Here is a 20,704-nt window from a genome sequence, read left to right as displayed (position 1 = left end):
CCTAAAGGACAGCTCACATACAATCCACTAAAGCACAATCTAAGTTTACTGTGTAGAAAAATAAAGGTGGGAGCATCCAATCTGATTCCACAGACATCACATTAGTAAATAATGGTGGTTAATGAAATAATGACTGAGTTTTTTCTTTCAATGTCCAATATTTGTTTAATGGGCTATTAAGTTGTTACAACAATAAATACTTATTAGGTTCTTAGAACTAAACTACTAAATAAACAAGAATTCTGAGTTATTTCTTTAGGCCTAGGGTGTCATGAAAAAACTCCTGACGTTAAGCATGCTGTGAACCAAAGCAGCATGGGAACTTCTACTCTACTTAAAATCTAGCTTATCTACCTAGTTAATTTGCCCATTTAAGTCTCACCATCCTTCTCAGCTCAGATGAAATACCACCTCTTCTGTGAAATCAACTACACAATTCATGTGACATTCAAACTACCTTCTTTTTTTTTTTTTTTTTTTGTGGTACAAGGGCCTCTCACTGTTGTGTCCTCTCCCGTTGCGGAGCAAAGGCTCCGCACGCGCAGGCTCAGCGGCCATGGCTCATAGGCCTAGCCGCTCCGCGGCATGTGGGATCTTCCCGGACCGGGGCACGAACCCGTGTCCCCTGCATCGGCAAGCGGATTCTCAACCACTGCGCCACCAGGGAAGCCCATAACAACCTTCTTAATTGCTTCATAGCTTACCTCCCCAACCAAGTCAGCAAAGAGCCAGCAACACTAGCTCAGTTCCTTTATATACATAATGATCCTTTCACTGGTAAAGGAATAAAGATTTATATAGGCTCACGTTCAGTCTGACATATTCTAGCAAAAGCATTATCCAGTATGAGCAACACTAATCTTACTATAGCCAAAACACTATATTTAGCATGATATCGGTTACAATGAGAACAAATCACTATTAGATGTAAACAGTCACATGGAAAGGTACTAAACAGTACTCGGAATAATTTGCAATGTACAATGTTTTAATGCAATTCTAATATCAAAAAAAAACGGACAGGGGATCCCCTGGTGGTCCAGTGGTTAAGAATCCACCTTCCAATGCAGGGGACATGGGTTCGATCCCTGGTCGGGGAACTAAGATCCCACATGCCACTGCAGGGCAACTAAGCCCGCCCGCCACAACTTCTGAGCCCTCTCGCGCTAGAGCCCACACACAACTAGAGAGCCCACATGCCAAAACTGAGCCCTCGCACGGCACTCAGAGAGAAGCTTGAGCGATGCAACAAAAGATCCCACGTGCCCCATCTAAGACCTGACGCAGCCAAATTAATTAATTAATTATTTTTAAAATGGACCAAAAAAGCCAAACAGAAAACATCAAATCCCACTTATCAAGTATATAGCCTCATAGTTATTAACTGAAATGCTGAAGATCAGCAGCCAAAGAATACAGCTTTATTTGGCAAACAGCCAAAATACATTTGGTATGTGTTTCAGAGTTAGAGATCTAATCAAGCAAAAGAAATTAACAATAGAAAAATAAGGAAACTAAATCATTTTTTTCAAAATATATTGCCTATTCTGCAAATATTCATAATTTTTGAAGGAAATGTTCTCCCATCTTCACAACAGAATTTACAAAGCTAGGATCAATGTGTAGGTTCTACTTAGTGTTTTTTTAAAAATTTATTTGGCTGCGCCGGGTCTTAGTTGCAGCATGCGGATCTAGTTCCCTGACCAGGGATCGAACCCATGCCCCCTACACTGGGAGTACGGAGTCTTAACCATTGGACCACCAGGGAAGCCCCCTACTTGGTGTTTTTAAAGATGTTGGCACTGTAAACAAAAGAGACTTCTATAACTAATCCCTTGCGAGTGCCTAAGTATAAACACAAGGGTCAAATGTAATACTATATGCAGACCTTTAGGAAATCAAGTTAGCTTTCTATGAATTAACAAAAGCCAACAGAATTTTAATTCTAAGGTGACAACAGTGATTTTTTTAGTCTCTATGACAGGAACTGCTTAAGTGGTAAATAGCCACATTTACTCTTTATTCCCACCCCTTTCTAAAGATCCACTAAAACTGCCTTTCCCTAACTTCAGTGCTACACTTGAATTAGAACAAAGCCTACCATATAACAGATGTTCACTAAAGTAGTTTATAATTGATGTTTGTAAAATTAATGACCAGATATCTGTTTCCACATCTTATCTCCAGTCCTAAAATATTTGGATTCATTCACTAATTTCATATTGACAAGCAACGTCAATGTTTAATTCAAGCTAAAACCCCCAAATTGTAATTCAATTGTTGTATTAAAAGGAACTTTATTAAATTGGTTTTATAAGCCCCTTTTAAGTTAACCGGGTTAACTGGTTAATAACATCCAATAATTTCTCAAACTAGAAATCTACCACCACTATCAGCAGCAGCAAGAGTAGAAATGTTGACTTAGCACTTGCTGGGTAACAGGAATTACTCCATGGACTACACACAAATTACACATGTGATCTGAGAACAACCCTAAGATGTAGTTGTTATTATCAGCTCCATCTTCTGAAAAAGCAATAAGCTCAGGGGAGGTTAATTACGTGGCCAAAATCACAGCTAAGAAGTGACAGAGCTAGGACACAACTCAGGCACTGCAATCCTAGAGTCTGTGCTCTACAATCTCTTTCCTTTTGATTTTCTTCTCAAATCAACTTTTTAGAACAAGACTGTCTTGTTGGAAACCCACTCTGGAATCTCTAAGTAGTCCTTATGCAGCTGGTACTTCGAACTGTTGTTTCCAGGGATCCCAAAGAATTTGCTATGGCAATGTCTGGTAAATCCTCCCCAAGGGTCAACCATAGATATTCTATTTTACTGGGTTCTTATATTTGTTAAATATTTTTGGATTCTCTTTCATCTTCTTGCCTAGACTGTCTTTTGGAGATTAAAAAATTCTGCAAGTTTCCGATCCATGTTCCGTGGAAAAGCACTTATTTGGCTGGTTTGCTCAAAACTTCTCTCCCTCAAGTTTTACGAAGGGCTTATCACACCTTAAAATCCAAGGCTTTATTTCTCCCCATCACTTAATTAAATTTCAGCTATGTCCTGTCTTTTAACTTTCCTTGATTTTCTAGCATCTTGCCCTGAAGTTACATAAAAGATAAACACCTCAGGATAGTGCACAGTCATAAGAGCTAAAAGCATGTGTCCTCCAATAAAGAGCTGCAACACTTTCTGCTTCATCAACGTTATCCTGGGTTCTTAGTCTTTTGACATCCCAAAATGCAAATGAATCTGATACCCAAAAGCAAAAGATTCAGAATAAAAGGCAAATTATGTACATCAAATCACTATACCTTCTCCACCAAGACAAGTTTAAACAAATCAGGGAAAACGTCTTTCCATGAAAGTTCTACCCTTTCCATTATATTTAGGATTCACCCTTAGGCTACATTGTAGTGACAAATTTTCACACTCCTCTGCTGCCCCTTCCATGTCCTCAGAATTTTTTTTTTTAAAGGATGCATGCACAAGACATGTCTACAGATACAGACACAAACTCTCTTCCCAAAGGGTTTATGTTCCAATTAGGCAAGGAAAAAAACAAAAAACAAAAAAACCCAATCTTTGATCATCCATACTGTCTACAAACCAGTCCTGAAATATCTCAAAAGCCATCTGCCATGGAAATGCTGATTCACACAAATGAGTTGGATACTTTAAATAATATGCAGACACAGTGCCTTCAAGTATAAAGTATAATTTGTTTTCCCCTTCAGAAAATAAGTTTTTAAAAATGATGTTCCATGTGCCTAGAAAGATCTGCTTCTCTGTACCCCAATCCCTACTCCTGGCAAACCATTACTTTTAGTTCAGTCCTTGACTTAAAATCCTGCCTTCTATTTTTTAGTCTCAACTGAATTCTCAAATGATGCTTTCATATACACTCCAAAATTCTCTTTCAGAGCCTAATCATAATTTTAAATTTTATATTTACTTTTTTATTTGCTTTACGTAGACAGAACCATATTTACTACTATACCTAGCACTGCCCAACACACAGAAGGTACTCAATTATTAACTGACTGAATGAGTGACTAAGCATTACTTGTGTAAATTACTGGATTTCCTCAATATCACAATCTCTCAGTAATTCGGCAGTTTGAGGAAAAAAAACAGAAAGCATACCACCTAAAATAACAGTGGAATTAGCTACTAAATTAATAACTTAAATATTATGATGTTTTCCCGAAAGTTCAAGACTACTAAACTGCTCTATTCCCTTAAGTTATCAGCTCCTTCACAAAGAATGAAGAATGGATTTCCTAAAATTTGTTACAAGTCCAACTACAAAGTGCTTAAAATCCCGTGCAAAACTGTTATCAACCTCTTCCTAACATTAAAATGAATTAAGATATTATTCACTGACTCATCACAAATTTGGCAACTTAATCCTTCTGACTATTCTGCTCTCTTATAGCCACCTCATGAGGTACCCCTCCCAATAATGTGCATTCCAAGATGGCCAAAGGAACATAAATATACTGCAAAAGAAATACTTCAGGGAGGGGAAGAAAAAAAAAAGATGGGATCAGGCAAACACAAAACAAACAAAATATAAAAACCATTTAGCAGTGGTGGTTTAGAAAAGTAACTTGTCTACTGGGACTGGATAGCTATATAAGGCTAGTCTAACATACTGTGCACTAATTTACACTAGATCCATTCCTCTAAAATAGCATAATATTAGACCTAGAACCTAGACATATATGTGTCCCAAACACTGAAGAAACTATCATTGGACCATTAATCTGTATAAAGATGATTTAAACATATAATTAGGCTAAAGTACTCTCAAACTTATTTAATTAGTAAACACGTATTTGTTCAGTATACACGATGAATGAGGAAGGACATGGTTAAATTCTCAGCTCCTGAGACAGAATCTTTATAAGTTAGTCCTCTTTACCATCCTTCTACGGTGAAAATTTAAGGCTTCTTCTGGCTACAGAGTAGACAGATACATAAGCATTTTATATCTATATATGAAAATAGTTTATGGAAGGTACTGATAGTTGTCTGATGTTATTCACTCTTCCTACCCAATTAACTATGTAACCAATCCTCAGTAAGTTAAAGCTTTAAATGTTTTGAACACTGGGTTCTCAAGAAATGAGGTGACAGATGACTATACAAAATACATACAGGGATTCATAAGACACTGCACTTAACGAAGCACTCCCATTAGTTAAAACTACCACTAACCCTGTACTACTAGGATTTTATATCACTTAAAGATAATACTAAGTTAGCTTCTAGCTCTTCAGAAGATTCTAGAAGAAATTCCAATAAACTTACGCTGTCAAGAATTAAAGTTTTTTTTAATTTTATTATAGCCCCCAGAAACCATTCCATTAAGAAAACATCACAATGCCAAAGATACTTTCATTTTGAGCTATCAAATCTGTTACTTGTCACTCCCTATTAACTGAACCAAAATCTTTCACAAGCATACACCTTTTGAAAGCCTACCACTTCCTACTACAAACATACACAACACACATTCTGCCCCAACACTGCATGTAACTTTCTCATCTCCGAATTTCCAAATTCTGTTCTCCCTGCCCAACTGTGGCTTTAAAAAAAAAAAATTCAATGCATACTGAATCAAATTTTAGAATATTATTCCTCCTAAAGGTAAGTACAATCTGCCTTTTATTATCCTCAATTGCTTGACATTATCTAATCCTAAAGTAATAAAAAAAAATCGTAAGATTTTGCTTATGTAGTGTTTTTGTCAATTATACTGTAATTACAACCAACCAATAATGTGATTACCACTAAACTAAAAAGATTCAATGAAGATTAAGGTTTAAGCCAAAAACATGTCTCACAAAGTCATAAAGACAAGCTGAAATAAACACCTAAGTTCAATTGCTATTAAAAATGAAACAATCTGAAGTTCTAATAAAATATCAAATAAACTAAGAAATTGAAATGAAACTCGAGGGTAACAATGTTCTGATTATGGAAAAATTTTAAGTTGTGATATCACAGTTACATTTCAAGAAATCTTATCTTCGAGAGAGATGCACTGAAATATTTAGATGAAAGTGTATGATGCCTAGGATTTACTTCAAATTATATGAGACATATAAAAGGCTGAGATATGGATGAAGTAAGATCAGCCAAGTTTGAAGATGCAAGACAAATAATCATGAGTTCATTACAGTATTATTCTACTTTTACGTACATTTGAAGTTTTCTGTAAAATATATAGTTTCCCCCATAACACACTATGTACTCTGCCCTCAAAGACTCATGTCACTGTCCATGTAACATTTTATTCCCAATTGTCTTTTATTTTTATTGATTTATTTATTTTTTTGGGTACGCGGGCCTCTCACTGCTGTGGCCTCTCCCGTTGCGGAGCACAGGCTCCGGACGCGCAGGCTCAGCGGCCATGGCCCACGGGCCCAGCCGCTCCGCGGCATGTGGGATCTTCCCGGACTGGGGCACGAACCCATGTCCCCTGCATCGGCAGGCGGACTCTCAACCGCTGCGCCACCAGGGAAGCCCCCGATTGTCTTTTAAAAAACAACCTGAGGGAGAAGATTGTATCATGACAAGAAAATTGTTTTTAAAAAAATGATTGAAATGTGATACATACACAGAATAAACAGAAATTTTAAAAAGGGGAAGATTTTCAAAAGAATTACCATCAGGCAACAAACATCACCACTTATGCAGAACGGAAGTGTTAAGATGAAGATAAAAAATTAGGGAAATTAAAGAAAATGTTAGAAAAAAGCTCAGTATGGTTGTCAATCATGTGCACCACGGTATAATGAGGAGGAACGAGGTCTTTGAGGCGACTCCAAGAGTATATCACAAGACAAAAGATTCCTCCTTTTAGCTCATAACATATGCATGGTAATAGCTGTACAGTTAACATTAAAAGCTCTCTCACCCAAATAAATCATACCCCTTCCCACACATCATTCGTTCTAAAAGTAACTGTCCTTTACTAAATATATCACTTTACTTTTCTATCATATTTAAATTATACAACATTTCACCTAAGATATTGCACCAAGTAACTAAAAAATCTGACCTTTGAACTTCAATGACCACTGAATAGCTATACATATATTACTACCAAGAAAATGAATCCATATTAAAAAGTCATCTAGTAAGCAAAAGAAGGTCTAATCTGGATTATTCTAAAGTTAGATGGCTTGACACTCCACTAGCAAAGTCCCCTATCTGGTGGCAGAAAATAAACACAGAGGTGAAAAAAGTGTTCATTTTTAAAGATAGTACTTACTTAAGAATGGTTTTTGCACTACTGCAGTCTTCAAATCGAATGGAGTAACCAACTTCCTGGCCCAACATCACATCCATTTCATCAGCAACTCTCTGGGCCACACTCATTGCAGCCACTCTCCTGGGCTGGGTACAGGCAACTCCTCTTTTGGGTCCTGGTAATGATCGCATGTACTCCACACACCACTGTGGAATCTATCAAATAATTTCACATTTAAATTAATTCTACTCTGCCTGTGCATCAGGTATATTTAACATTAAGTGTTTTATCTCATTCTAATAATGTAAAACAAAATTCAATTTAGGCACACCACAAATTATTACTTATGACTTAAACTTATAATAGCATGAGCTCTCCAAGCCAAGGAAGGGTCATGTATAACACTGAGATGTCATAACTGTACTCCTCAGTGAGCTAGGTCCACTGAGGCTTTGCTGAATATGCTCTATGGTGTCAATGTTCCACCACCAAGCATTTCTCTATGCAATGGAAAAATTCCAACTTACAAATTCTACTTCATAACAAATGTTAGTTCCCAAAAATATTCTAAGAAACTGTAACTTAAATTCCTATACAATTTAAGTTACAAATTCAGCTCATACTTGGTAAGCCAGCAGAATCTAACTCCTATCCTTCTCCCCTCAGAAGTATGCACAATGGCAACACCTTAGGTACATCTTAAAAGTTAATTTTAGCTAACTATCAAACTCAAATTCAATAGGACCTATAGAAGCAGCAACAGCACTTCCCTAAAGGAGGGCAAGGAAGGGTAAACAAGGAAAAAAAAAACCAACAAGCATAAGTAGTTGGTTGTTGCCATGATGACACTGCATTTCCTGGCTGTTCCATTATCAACAGAAACTAAGAGATCTGCTAATTTAATGGTTCTTCTCTACTCACCTGGGAAAGAACCATGGGAAAAATCTAAGCGCTCACTATATTAAATTGGAATCCACTCCTACAAGAAGGACATGATGGATCTCCATCAAAGCCTCCAAAAGCCTAACAGATTTTAATGCTACAGGAAACGTGGCATTTTTTTTGGTACAGGATTTGTACAGTGATATTTGAAGAATACTAGTTGTACTATTACTACATTTTAGTTAGGCTCCTTCTGCAATTTTGTTTGGAGAATTTCACTTTCTGATAGGCACAAAAAGATAACCAAAAAATGGCTATTCTTAATGGTTTTGAGTCAAAGTTTAATAGGAGTATGCGGAAAAAGCATTTGCGTGACTTCACTATTTACACTGTTGTTTCCCTTTGAATCCCCCAAATCCCTGCAATCCTAAGTATCCATGTATCTTAAGTATTTAAAAAAAAAAAAAAAAAAAAAAAAAAAAAAAAAAACTAATCCAAAAAATCACAAATCTTGTTTTGAGTTCACTTGCCCTTCTTCTCCACTAACTGCTACTAAATAAACTCATCTCTGAAATAAGGTTAATCATGTAAGACCACAGAAGAGTAGTATGAAATAAATATAACTTTGGCTATGAGACAAAGGGACAAAGTTTTAAATACTGAACCCACCTATATCTACTGTGTAACCTAGGGCAATCCACTAAGCCTCTCATAAATCAAACCCTCATTTTGCTCATCTGTAAAATGGTGATGAACAACTTCCTTGCATGGCTGTTGAAAAACTTAAATGAGATAATACAAAGTACACAGTGCCTGGCTTTACCCAATTGCTGACTAAATGAGTGCTATTAATACTACACAAACTAGATAAACCAGTTGAAATAATTATTAAAAGTATAATATTAATAAGCTTAGAGTTACATCTTTTCATGTATTTAATTCTTTAAATTTCCATAAGGTGATAAAAATAAACCAACAGTTTTAGCTTCTAACATCAGCATTACATTTCCTCCATTTAAAAAGAAAAACCATACTCACTAAGGCTCAGTCTTATATAACAAAAGCCTCCAATCTGGGTTGCTATTGTAGCCTTCAAAATGTCTCCATGAAATACTCAAATTGATAGACTTGTGGCATCGTGTAACTTAACTTATACACATACAGGATAACCTGTATATGCAGTATGCTCAAATCTAAACATGTTCATAGGTACATAAACATGGAAAATCAGGCCCGTAGGAAACATAGCAATTATTTCTGCATGATAAGTAATTATTAAATTCATTTCAACACTTTCCTGAGTTTTCCAAATTTTCTACAATAGCCAGGGGCTGCTATTTTTGTAAAATCTAAGAAATTTTCTGATGGGTCAGGCTCAAGCATCTGAAAATGAAAATATGGTTACCTCACTCATAGCAAGAAAATGCAAATTTAAAATTACACTGTAATACCATTTTTCTCCTGTCAGATTTGCAAAAGTTCAAGTTCAGTAGTACACTAGTGGTTTCCCACATATGCTCTCATACATGCTCATGGAACGGTTAACTGATACGTTCCCTATAGAAGGCTATTTGGCTGTACGTTCCACAATTATAATCCATCTTCTGACCCAGTAATTTCTACTTCTGAGAATTTATCCTAAAGATATACTTGCCTATGCAAAACAACCATCAGAAGCAGCCTAAATGTCTATAACGTGGGCCTAGTAAATAATTGCTCATCACTGTTTGAGAAATATCCTAAATATATTTCTAATACAACACTAACGTGTGTTTAGTTCAGGGGTGGGGAGGACGGGGACACTACTGGATGGAGGTCACAAGTAAAAAGACTTTACTTTGCTCTTCTATTTTTTTTTAAAAGAACAGATAATATTCACATAGTTCAAAACAATTATAAAAACAAAAACAAAAAGAAATGAAAATGGGCAAAATCAAAATCACTCCAATGGTTCAGCTCTCTCCACCCAAGCACTGGAAAACAAACCTTGTGCCCCCAAATATGTACCACCCCAGATTCAAAGTGGGTGGGAGAGTATCAATGCCATAATTTACCTAATAAAACTGGAAAAAACAGCACCGCTGTTTTTCCAAAGAGACTCAGGAAAATAGGTACTCCCTACAGGATTCTGACCCCGTAAGTCACTAAAAATTGCTAAACATAAAAGCAGCTATGCTTCAAAAAGTTCTGACAGACAGCCAATGAGAATAACCACCAGAACCAAATACACAACATTTAGTAAACATAAACATTAATAAAGTATGTACTGTGGTATTCAATAACTCACCTGTGTTGTTTTACCAGACCCAGTCTCACCAACAAGTACAAAGGATTGATGTCTAACCAGAATATCTGTAAACCTATCCTTGTATTCCCAAACAGGGAGCTGAAGCCGTTTCTTCAGAATATCATAGTATCGAGGCGTATGGGGTAAGTTGGTAAATGGATTAATGCACTGTGGGAGTGATGTGTGTCCTGCATGTCCGGTGTGTGTAGAATGAGCAGAATGTGTTGAATGTGCTGAATGTGCCGAGTGGGTTGAGTGAGCTGAATGGGAAGCTTTTAAAGGTGGTAATCCAGCACTGATAAGCATAGCATTCGTGGAAGCTCGCAATTCTTTCTCCTTTTCTTTCTCCCTCTCCCGCTCTCTATCTCCTCTATCTCGTTCTCGTTCTCGATCTTTAGACCGATCTTCACGATCACGGTCACGATCTCGATCCTTCCTAAAAAAAAAAAAACAAAAAAACAAAAAAAAAACACTTACAATTCAGATTCCAAATTTTACGCAAAATGTTCATAGCGGCGCTAGTCACAAGAAAGTAAATGTCCAACAACCAAATAAACTGATATAAAACTCGAAGTATCAGAAACAATGAAAAAGAACTTGTAATCAAGGATTCTCCATGCCTCATCCATAAACATCTTTCCCTTCCTTAATGATGCTTCAAATTCTATTAAGGAACAGTCTCTTTCCACCTTTGGCCATCAGCTGAGATAACACAAGAACTCATTCTGCATGTAAAATCCTTTCCTTCTTAGAAATTAAAGACTGAGGGCAGTGTGGGAAAAAGGTAGGGACAAATTAGGCAAAAAGAGATTGGCATCAGTCTTTCCCAGATTCTCCTTCAGGTTACATGAAAAGGTATTTTCACACTGAAAGTATGTTCAAAATTTAGCAAGAACTAAGTCTTTTATTGCTTCTGGCCTCAAAGACAATTCCACCTCACATTACAGTAATACAAACAAAATTCAGAACAAAATTCTGAGTTAAAGAATTAGCAAGTTTGTTTTCCTAAGTTAACACTTTCCAAATTTTGTTCAAAATGCATATATTACTCTATAAGGAAAACTAAAACTTTTTATTCTTGTTTTCATTGTTTACTCTTGCATGTATCCTTAAGAGCAATAGTAAAAAACACTGGAAGTACTTTGTAAAACTTATGTATACTTTGATCATCCATAAAGTGAAAAGTAGCTCATTTAAAAACAAGCTTCACTGAACACTATTAAGTTGTTTAAAATGTTTAAATTATGCAGATGACCACCATATTAATCATAGGTCATTTAGCCAATTCCACTATCTACTTCTAGATACTAGAGATGATCCCTAACCAATAAGAATTTTAAAATTATCTATGCTTATTCATTTTACTAATCTAGTTTACTTCAGACTAAATCCTATAGCAGACAAATGTGCCACAAGGTGTTTGGACTCAGATTTGAAATAGTGAGGCAACATGGAACCATGACACAAGCTGCTAAACATGTCATTGTTCCTCATCCATAACACACAAAAGACATACAAATTTCCCATGCCCCAATTATCAGTAGCAGACTAGGGAAGACCATTCATTCTGATGTAATGGCACATCAGCTGGGCAACAGTTACTCCCCTTCGTAGAATACAGCTAAAATGCTAAGCCCAGCATGAATTAGGATGGTTCCCCAATTACAAAAATGGTAAGCTGACCAATTATATTTGATATTGTCCCTTCTAAAATAAATAATTCTTGGGCTTCCCTGGTGGCGCAGCGGTTGAGAGTCCGCCTGCCGATGCAGGGGACGCGGGTTCGTGCCCTGGTCTGGGAGGATCCCACATGCCGCGGAGCGGCTGGGCCCGTGAGCCATGGCCGCTGAGCCTGTGCGTCTGGAGCCTGCGCTCCGCTACGGGGGAGGCCACAGCAGTGACAGGCCCGCATACCGCAAAAAAAAAATAATAATAATAATTCTATTCCACAGGAACTTGCCTAAATAGAGAAAAGCCTTATTATATGTACACAAATATTCATACACACATATTTTTACATATATATAATCTTTTCATATATGTATATGTAAAAAGCGATTCTCCCTTCCCCCAACCCAATGTTCACCTTCTACAGAATTACAGGACATACAAGCTAGGATTGAAGCTTCTCATCCCATCTGGCATAAAGAGAAGAAATCAAAGGAACCTAAAGGATAACCTACTCAGCATACAAAATGAAGTTCCATAACTCAGAACTTAAGCTTCCTGGCCTATCTTCGCAATATACCATCAACCATTCCTTGCTTCTCTCATTCTGCTCCAGTTTAAGGTGCCTGTAATTAAATAAGTATTTGCACAGCCCCAAAATGTGAATGAGAAAAAGTTTACAACAGGATAGACAGAAAAGTGTCCAGCAAAGTGAGAAGCACTGTACTCAGGAATGGATTCAAAGACTAGACATTTTATAGTTCATAGAACATAAAGAATCCTTAAAGAACATCTGGTCTAAATAATACACGTTTTTCAAGGGCCTACTTCACCAGAAACTTTATTACCAAAAATAACTGCAACAGAGGAAGCATAAAATACATTCTGAAGACAAAAAGATTAACTGCTGACCACGAACTGGGGTTGAACTCTATCTAATGTAAGAGTAAATGGAGCACGAGCACCTAGATCACAGTTGCATAACCACTGGGAAGGTATAAGCCTCAATTTACTAATGTGCAAAACGAGAAGTATTAATAAAATAAGTCTCTTAGATTAAAATAAGAAAGCAAATTCAATCACCTAGAAATGTTGCCTGTGATTCAAACTATCTACCTTCAACAGGAAAGGAAAGATAAAAATTAAGGGTCAGTTTGGGGGGGGGGGGCCTCAAACCCACTGCTTCATAAATATATGCAGAATATTGTGTATATGCATGTTTTCTTTTTTAAACAGGCACATTACTTAGAAGATTTACTAATCGAGGTATAATGCTTAAAAAACTATCAAAGCAGCGATCACTTAGCCACAATACTGGCAAGGAGAGACACAACAGGACACAGTTGTTTAGCATGTGGTTTAGTATTTTATCTCACCTTAATCCTGGCTCAGCATTTAAGCTAACTATATGACCACATTTATTTCTTTCCTCATCTATAAAAAGCTCTTGTGGGGTATTGCAAGGGTTAAATGAGTTAATATATGTAATGTGCTTAAAGTAGTGCCTGGAACATAATAAATGCCCAATAAACACTGGTTATCATTTATTTTTTAAATTTAAAATACCACGTTAAAATTCTACGTGGAGTAACGGAAACTAAAGAAATGCTAATGAAGATGTAAATTGGTTATCAAAATCAGAGTATTTTAAACAAGCATTGCTTTTAATCTGGTAATCTCACTTTCAGGGACTTCTAGGGAGATAAGTACACATAAGGATGTTCATCACACTTTTCACTTGTAAGACTAGAAAACTACCAAAACATCAGTGAACAGGAAATTGGTTAAATAAGTTGATACCCCTTTACAAGTGGAATACTATGCAGCCAATGAAAAGAATAATGTATATCCATTCCACAGTTTATGACATATTTCTGGGTGAATTTTAAAAAACCAAAGCACAAATAATACATATTAAAAGATCCTATTGGTATCAAATAGGATACCTGTGAATAAACATACAGCGATCTAAAAAAATTTTCATCAAGGGATTAAATAAAGATGGGGATGAAGATTTCTGATAATTTTTTTCCCTTTTCTTTATATCTTTATGAATGGACATTTCTTGTGTTCCCTGGGGCAAGTTACTTAACCTCATCACAGAACTGCAGTGAAAACTTGTTTATAAAGCACCTGAAATAGTTTTGGGAACACTGTACGTATGTTATCTTATCTATGTTTCACATTTTTAACCGAAAAAATTCTTATCACACAGTAATATCAGAAACTAACATCAAAGTGAAAAATGTCCCTGTTTTCAAAATTTTTTTCCATATTTCAACAGTAAGTTGTCTTTTGGTTAATAATTTTACACAGAAAATGTTGTGGGGAAAAAAATGGAAAAAGGAATAAGGTCAGTATGTAACAGAAACCTTCAACTTCTCTACCTGTTTCCAAACTTAAAATATAGCAAGAGTAAATAAAGCCATATATAGTTTGGGAGCATGAATTTGAGTAAAATCTCTCACTGAATTACCTTCCCTCTGAGTAGCGGGGAAAATGGGACATCCATGTTTGGCAGTGGCGTTCACAAGACTGACAGGCTTACCCTCTCAGGTAAAACCACCTGCTACTTAGCAGGGCTTTAAAAAAAAAGAAAAATCTGCAAGACTGCATGACAGTCAACAAAAGTAACTTTTTATATTATTAAATATGGAAAAAAAACCCTAAGCACTAATAAACACTCTAAGCCCACTGCTAAAGAAAGTTCTATCAGAAATGACACTCAGGTGACATAGAAATGAGTATACAAATGTCCCTCCAAAATATCTCAGAACTTGAGCTTTATTCCAAAGATGAACTCTCGTTCATTTACGGGTAGATGTCATATATAATATCCAAGAGAATCAAAAGGTCAACACCAAAGACTTAAAAAGTCCACATTTTTACTAAGGATGTCGGATTTGCAAGGACAGGGGAACAAACCCATGTACATATCATGGGCCCACTAATCCCCAAAAAAGCATTTAAATGATGCACATAAACACAAATATTAGTAAGTGAATTCAATCCTTCCCTGTATATTTTTTTCCAATCTGAATTCTGTGAGAGGCATTAGTTGCATCTTAGCCAGATGACAAGCAATTTATTTTTGCTTCACAGGAACAAAGAACCAAGTGTTCCCTACTTTACCAACCCATTGTAAATGTCATTAAAATAGGCAGTAATGACTCTTAACTACAGTCACAGTCTGCGTGCTGTACTGGAAAAAGCAACAGGCTAAAATTGAAAATTAAAAGATCAAGGTTCTAGATCCAGCTGTAAACTGTAAGGTTGCACAAGCCACCGTAACAACTCTGGGTCTCCATTTCTCATCCCTCGAGTTGAGCCGAGTACACTCTCTTTAAAGTCACTTCCAGCTCTAAGGAGCCTGTGACTTGTAGCTCAAATGTGCTCAAGTTCTGCTGTGTGTGTTGGGGTGAAGGAGAGAAAGCTGACATAGAACACTGTAAACTAAAAAATTTACGCGATTAAACTGTTATATATTTATGCTTTCCATATTCAATATACGGGAAGCCACCAAAAATATACCCTATCCTGGCTTATACTCCCCAGACACAAGACACCTCCATCAACCGAAAGGAAGGACTTCTGAGTGAACAAAAGTTATACAGACTTGACACAGTGATTCTGCACACGTACACACACAATAAAATGCAAAATTATGCAAAGTATTGAAGATATTCAGATTTTCATGTCTCTGCCTGAATGATCCAAATAAATCTCTGTACTTCAGGAACGAAAGCACACACTGGACAAGAAATGGTTTTGATGCAACTGCTAAGGTTAACTGTTAAATTCCTCTGCACCTTTAAGAAAAGGTAAGTAGAAAGGAATCTGAAACACCACGGGCGTGGTCTATTTCAACTCCCAAGCAACCTCCCAACGGGCGATATTTTGCCGTAAACACTAAAAACTTTTGAAAAGGGCCTTCTTGTTTCAAAAGCTACCTAGGAACGAGGGCGGGGGAGGGACACAGAAAACAAGAACTTATTGGAAAAAAAGAATGCCTTCTAATTGCTATCCCGGGGATGCCCAATAACTACTGTTTCGGCCAAAGCAGGAAATAAAGGAGATGGCGGGAGCGTGGGCAGAGAGCGGAAGTTTGCCTAGTATCTACTTTGAAGTGTTTGAATGGACCGAGGCACGCACTCTCCCGCCAAACTATAAACTCCGCGGCTCCAAACCACCAGCCCTCCAGCCCATCAGGTATACTCCACGTTTTCCTTTCTCCCGGCTGGCCCTCTACTCTCCCCTCCCCCGAGAACTCCTCGTCCGCACGCCTCACTCTTCTCCCAGCACCTCCACCCCAGCCTATACCAGAATGCACGCGCTTCGCTCACTTTTCGGCCTCCGCTTCTCCCCTTGCTGGGCGCCCAGCAGCCTCCCAAGGCCCTCTCCCCGACCCCGCTGCCTGAGAAGTACCTGCTGCCCTTGGAAACGATTACTCCCGCCGCGCCCTCCCCCACCGTCTCCCCAGGCTCCAGGCCTTACCAGGAGCCCAGGCCACGAGGTCCGCGGTTCCCTCCCGTCCGCTCCCCTCGAAGTGACTCTTGCTCGACTCTGCCCGGAGAGGAGGCACCCTACTGGCCACGACAGGCCTCTCCGCTCTCCCGACTGGGCCGGGCGGCCACCGCGCCACTCAGCTCCCCGCGCCCTTGCCGGGCCGAACGCCTGAGGGTCCGCTCTCCCGCGCCCCGCCGCCAGTGACCCAAGCCCAAACGGAAACAAAAGGGTCTGGGCCCGTGGCCCGCTCGGCCTAGCCCTCCCTGGCCCGCTCCCGGCCGGGACCCCAACAAAGCCTGAGCCCCTGTCTCGCGCCCCCGGCCTGGCTTACCCATCGGTCCCCGCACGCTTCTTGCCGGAGGGGTAATCCTCCCCCAGGTCCAACCGGTGTCGCTTAGACATCTTCGGACTCTTCGAGCGGGCGGTTACGAAGGAAGAAAAAAAGAGAACCTAGCGGCTCTAGCAGTCGAAGGCAGCTACAAAACTCTGGAGGACCCCCACCCCTCCCGCTACAACAGCCTACACCGTGCGGCCGGAACCAGGAGCTAAAATGGCGGCAGCGACGAGGGCTGGGCCTGCGCGCGCGCTTCCGCGGTATGCTGTGCGTGCGTGCGTGCGTGCGTGCGTGCGTCCGTGGTGCGCGCGCACGCATAGGAGGCGGGAACTCAAGCCCCGCCCACCGCCTCGTTGACCCGCCCTTCTTCCGCCCTCCCTCTGGCAGGCACTTTCCGCCCTCTGGGCCGGTGCTAGGCGGGTTGGGCCCTTGGCCCCTTCACGGCCCTCCGATTTTGGAAATTGAAAGAAGAGGAAGTCTAATCCTAGTTAGGAAATCCTATCCATCTGTATTACCCTGGCATTAGGGGAATCTGAGACCCACAGAGGTTGAAAACTAATCGAGATTATACAGCTGATAAGGGACAGAGCCAGGATTGGTACCCCACTATAACTCCAGATCTAGCACTTGAAGCCACTGACCAGACATTCTCAATTGCAGTGGGGAAACTGAGGTGAGAAAATGTCAAGACTTACCATAATGCATTTTGCCTTTCTTTTTAATGTTTATTTTATACTATAGTTGATTTAACATTTTGCCTCTTTTTACCAAGCACGGACAGATTGCACTCAACCTATTGATGTTTTTACTGGAATAGGGAAAATTGGCGGTAAGGGCATAACTTTTTCCTGTGTGCATATTATGTGCTTCCACGGTGTTAACCCTACCTCTATTCTCATTCTTACAGTAACCCTGCAAAGTAGGTGTTATTTAATAGATGTGGACACCAAGACTGAGAGAGGTTATGTCACACAGCCATTAGGGCTATCCCTAAAGCCATAGCAAATTGTTGGGGTAGAATGACTTTATGACTTTTGTGACTGTCTCCCCCCAGAACCTATCTGCTTGCTCAGTTGCATTCATTCCCAGAAGAAGCACACAAGAAAAAGATCTGTGAACCAACCAAAGCCGGGTGATCTATGTAGTTTGCGCAGTGGTCATTTGGATGCCCTGGAAGACCATATTAGGGTTCTTATCCAGTCCTCAGGATTGCAGTCTCTAAGGTTAAATACAACTCTACAATTGCAGCTTATAAAGAGAATTCTTTTTTTTTTTTGTACAAAATCCAAATTCCAAAGTCAGCCCAAAGAAAAGTGAGTGTCTTCACTTATAAAATACCCAGTACAACTTTCTACCCTAAAAGTACATTAACAGCATATTGACTTTTGTTGGAGATCATGATGCATAATCACTGAATTGTAAACCTGGAAGGGTTTCCAGCTGATCTTCTCTTTCTGCTTCATTTTCCAAATGAGGAAATCTAAGCCCTCTGATGACCAGGTTCACAGTTAGTGTCAACATCAGAGTTAAAATCCATCCAGATTTCACTCTCACATTTCCAGGCTCAGGTCTCCAGGTTCCCAGTTTGAGGGATACTATAAAGTGCTCTAAAATTTTGGAGAAACAATGAGGGAAAAACTTAGACTTCTACCTGCAGAAATGCTCCACCCTAAGAGGCATCAGCCTGTCATAAATGTGCAAGGAAACTTGGTAAAGGAGGAACTGAAATCAAAGTGATAAGACTTCTTCCTTGGGTCTAGTGTACATTTAAAGAAAACTGTAACCTAATCAATTGTGTTGTGACCTGAATGACTGAAGAGAGGCTGTATTTCCCTAAGGATAGTGGCCTTTCTGGAATCTACAACAGGGGAGCAAAGGGCCAGAATCTGCCAGGATGTTTACACTCTCTGTGAGGAGGGGTAGAGTTCTGGATCTGAATGACTCACCCTGGATTTTCAGGCAGAATGGTCCCTAGAATAGAGAAGAGCTATCCACCAGCTCCCCTACAGCTTCCCAGAAATGTTGCCAGAGGAGATTTCCTTTACTCTTACTCTACCAGACAACTCTCCAGTCTATTATTTGGTCTATGGCATGACTTTACTCACCTAGAGGGAATGTCTTACACAGCTAACCAGCTCCAGGTGTCAAGCCAGAGGTGTCTCCCAACCTAACTTAAATAATATTAGCTAACACATATAACACACACATATACTGGGTCCCACACACTGTTTCTTATATATATTAACCTATCAGATCCTTACAGAACTTTAAGCTGGGTGCTATGAGTTAGACTTGTTTACAGGTGAGGAAACTGATGCACCAAGAAGCTGAGTATTGTGGCCAAGATGACAGTTTTGGATTCATCCCAGAACAGTCTGTGTGCTTAAGGGGTACACGGTAGTGCTGCTGATAAATAGGTATTCTTATTCCACATTATTCTCCTAGGGTTTGGTTATTGAGGATAAGTTTCCCCAGTCAGACTCAATGTGAACTGATAAATTTCTACATTGTCAAAGGGGAGGACACGTTTACAGAGCTCTCAATGAACGGGTCAGGATTTAAAAGACGTGAACCCACTCTGCCTCCAGAGCCACATGATTAACCACTGCACCTTGTCACTATTATCTATGCCTTAATTACTTCATTTACTTATTCACTCAACAAATATTTATTAAACTCCCATGTCAGGCATTGAATTAAGTGCTGGGAAAAAGAGAAGAACAAAATAGCCATAGTTCCTGCCTTCATGACACTTATCAGAGGGAGAGAGGCAGGCATTAAACAGATAAATACACAGGTAACTATATCTGGTAAATGTTTTTAGGCCATACAAAGGGAACAGGCACTGTGAGAGCATATAACAAGTGGCCCTTATCTAGAGTGAAGGTTAGGGAAGACCTCTCTGAGAAAGGGACATTTAAACAAAGGCCAGAAAAAGCAGTACAAATTGGTCAGGCAAAGAGGTAAGAAAGCATTTCCAAGCAGAGGAAGCAGCCTGTGCAAAGGCCCTGAAACGTTCAAAAGTCAGGTGCAATCCACAGACAGAGAGAACATGAGTGCAATGAGATGAGGAAGACATGATCCTGCATATGCAAGAAGGGGCCGTTTAACGCAGAGCCTGAGTTGTCCTGCTAAGGATATTAAGACTATCCTTCCCAAGAGCAATAGGAAGACATAAAAAGACTTAATTAGGAAAATATGATCGCTTGTGAGGATTTGCCAGGATCAACCGGCCAATCTCTCTTTTTGAATTCTCTTTAGTTGCAAAATGCTTACAAATTCAAAACAATCTTCAGTAGTGCTTTTAATCACCCTGTCCTCTCTCTACCATTTAATAGAAACTGTAACAAAGTGTAGTGGGCACTATGACTTGCCATGGAAATTCTGCTTAAAGAATGAAAGACATCCCTCAGTTTCTAGGAGTGCTACTTGCAGACAGTACTCAACTGTCTGCTCCCTTCAGGAATTTCCTTGATTAAAGAGAGCTGCCTGGGACTTCCCTGGTGGTCCAATGGTTAAGAATCTACCTTCCAGTGCAGGGGACGCAGGTTCAATCCCTGATCGCGGAACTAAGATCCCACATGCCATGGGGCAACTAAGCCCGTGCGCCGCAACTACTGAGCCCACACACTCTGGAGCCCACACGCCACAGCTAGAGAAGCCCACTCGCCACAACTACTGAGCCTGCACCCTCTGGAGCCCACGCACCACAACTAGAGAGAAGCCCGTTTGCCAAACAAAGAGCCCAAACACTGCAACA

At 39.3% G+C, this 20,704-nt stretch overlaps 1 protein-coding gene across 1 annotated transcript in view; it reads right to left on the bottom strand.

Annotated features, from left to right (window-relative positions):
- Positions 1-17,189, bottom strand: part of DHX15 (DEAH-box helicase 15) — a 56,331-nt gene extending 39,142 nt beyond the window's left edge. Inside the window, exons 1-3 of the mRNA XM_007125554.4 lie at positions 16,942-17,189; positions 10,437-10,872; positions 7,289-7,482 (exon numbers count right to left, since the gene is read on the bottom strand). Coding sequence (XP_007125616.1) covers positions 7,289-7,482; positions 10,437-10,872; positions 16,942-17,012 — 701 coding nt within the window. The 5' untranslated portion in view covers positions 17,013-17,189. The remainder of the gene's footprint in view (positions 1-7,288; positions 7,483-10,436; positions 10,873-16,941) is intronic.
- Between the last annotated feature and the right edge of the window lie 3,515 nt (positions 17,190-20,704).

This window comes from Physeter macrocephalus, chromosome 7 (assembly GCF_002837175.3).
Source record: "Physeter macrocephalus isolate SW-GA chromosome 7, ASM283717v5, whole genome shotgun sequence".
NCBI lineage: Eukaryota > Metazoa > Chordata > Mammalia > Artiodactyla > Physeteridae > Physeter > Physeter macrocephalus.
The sequence above is the reverse complement of the archived record's forward strand: the minus strand, read 5'-3'. Positions and strand labels throughout refer to the sequence as shown.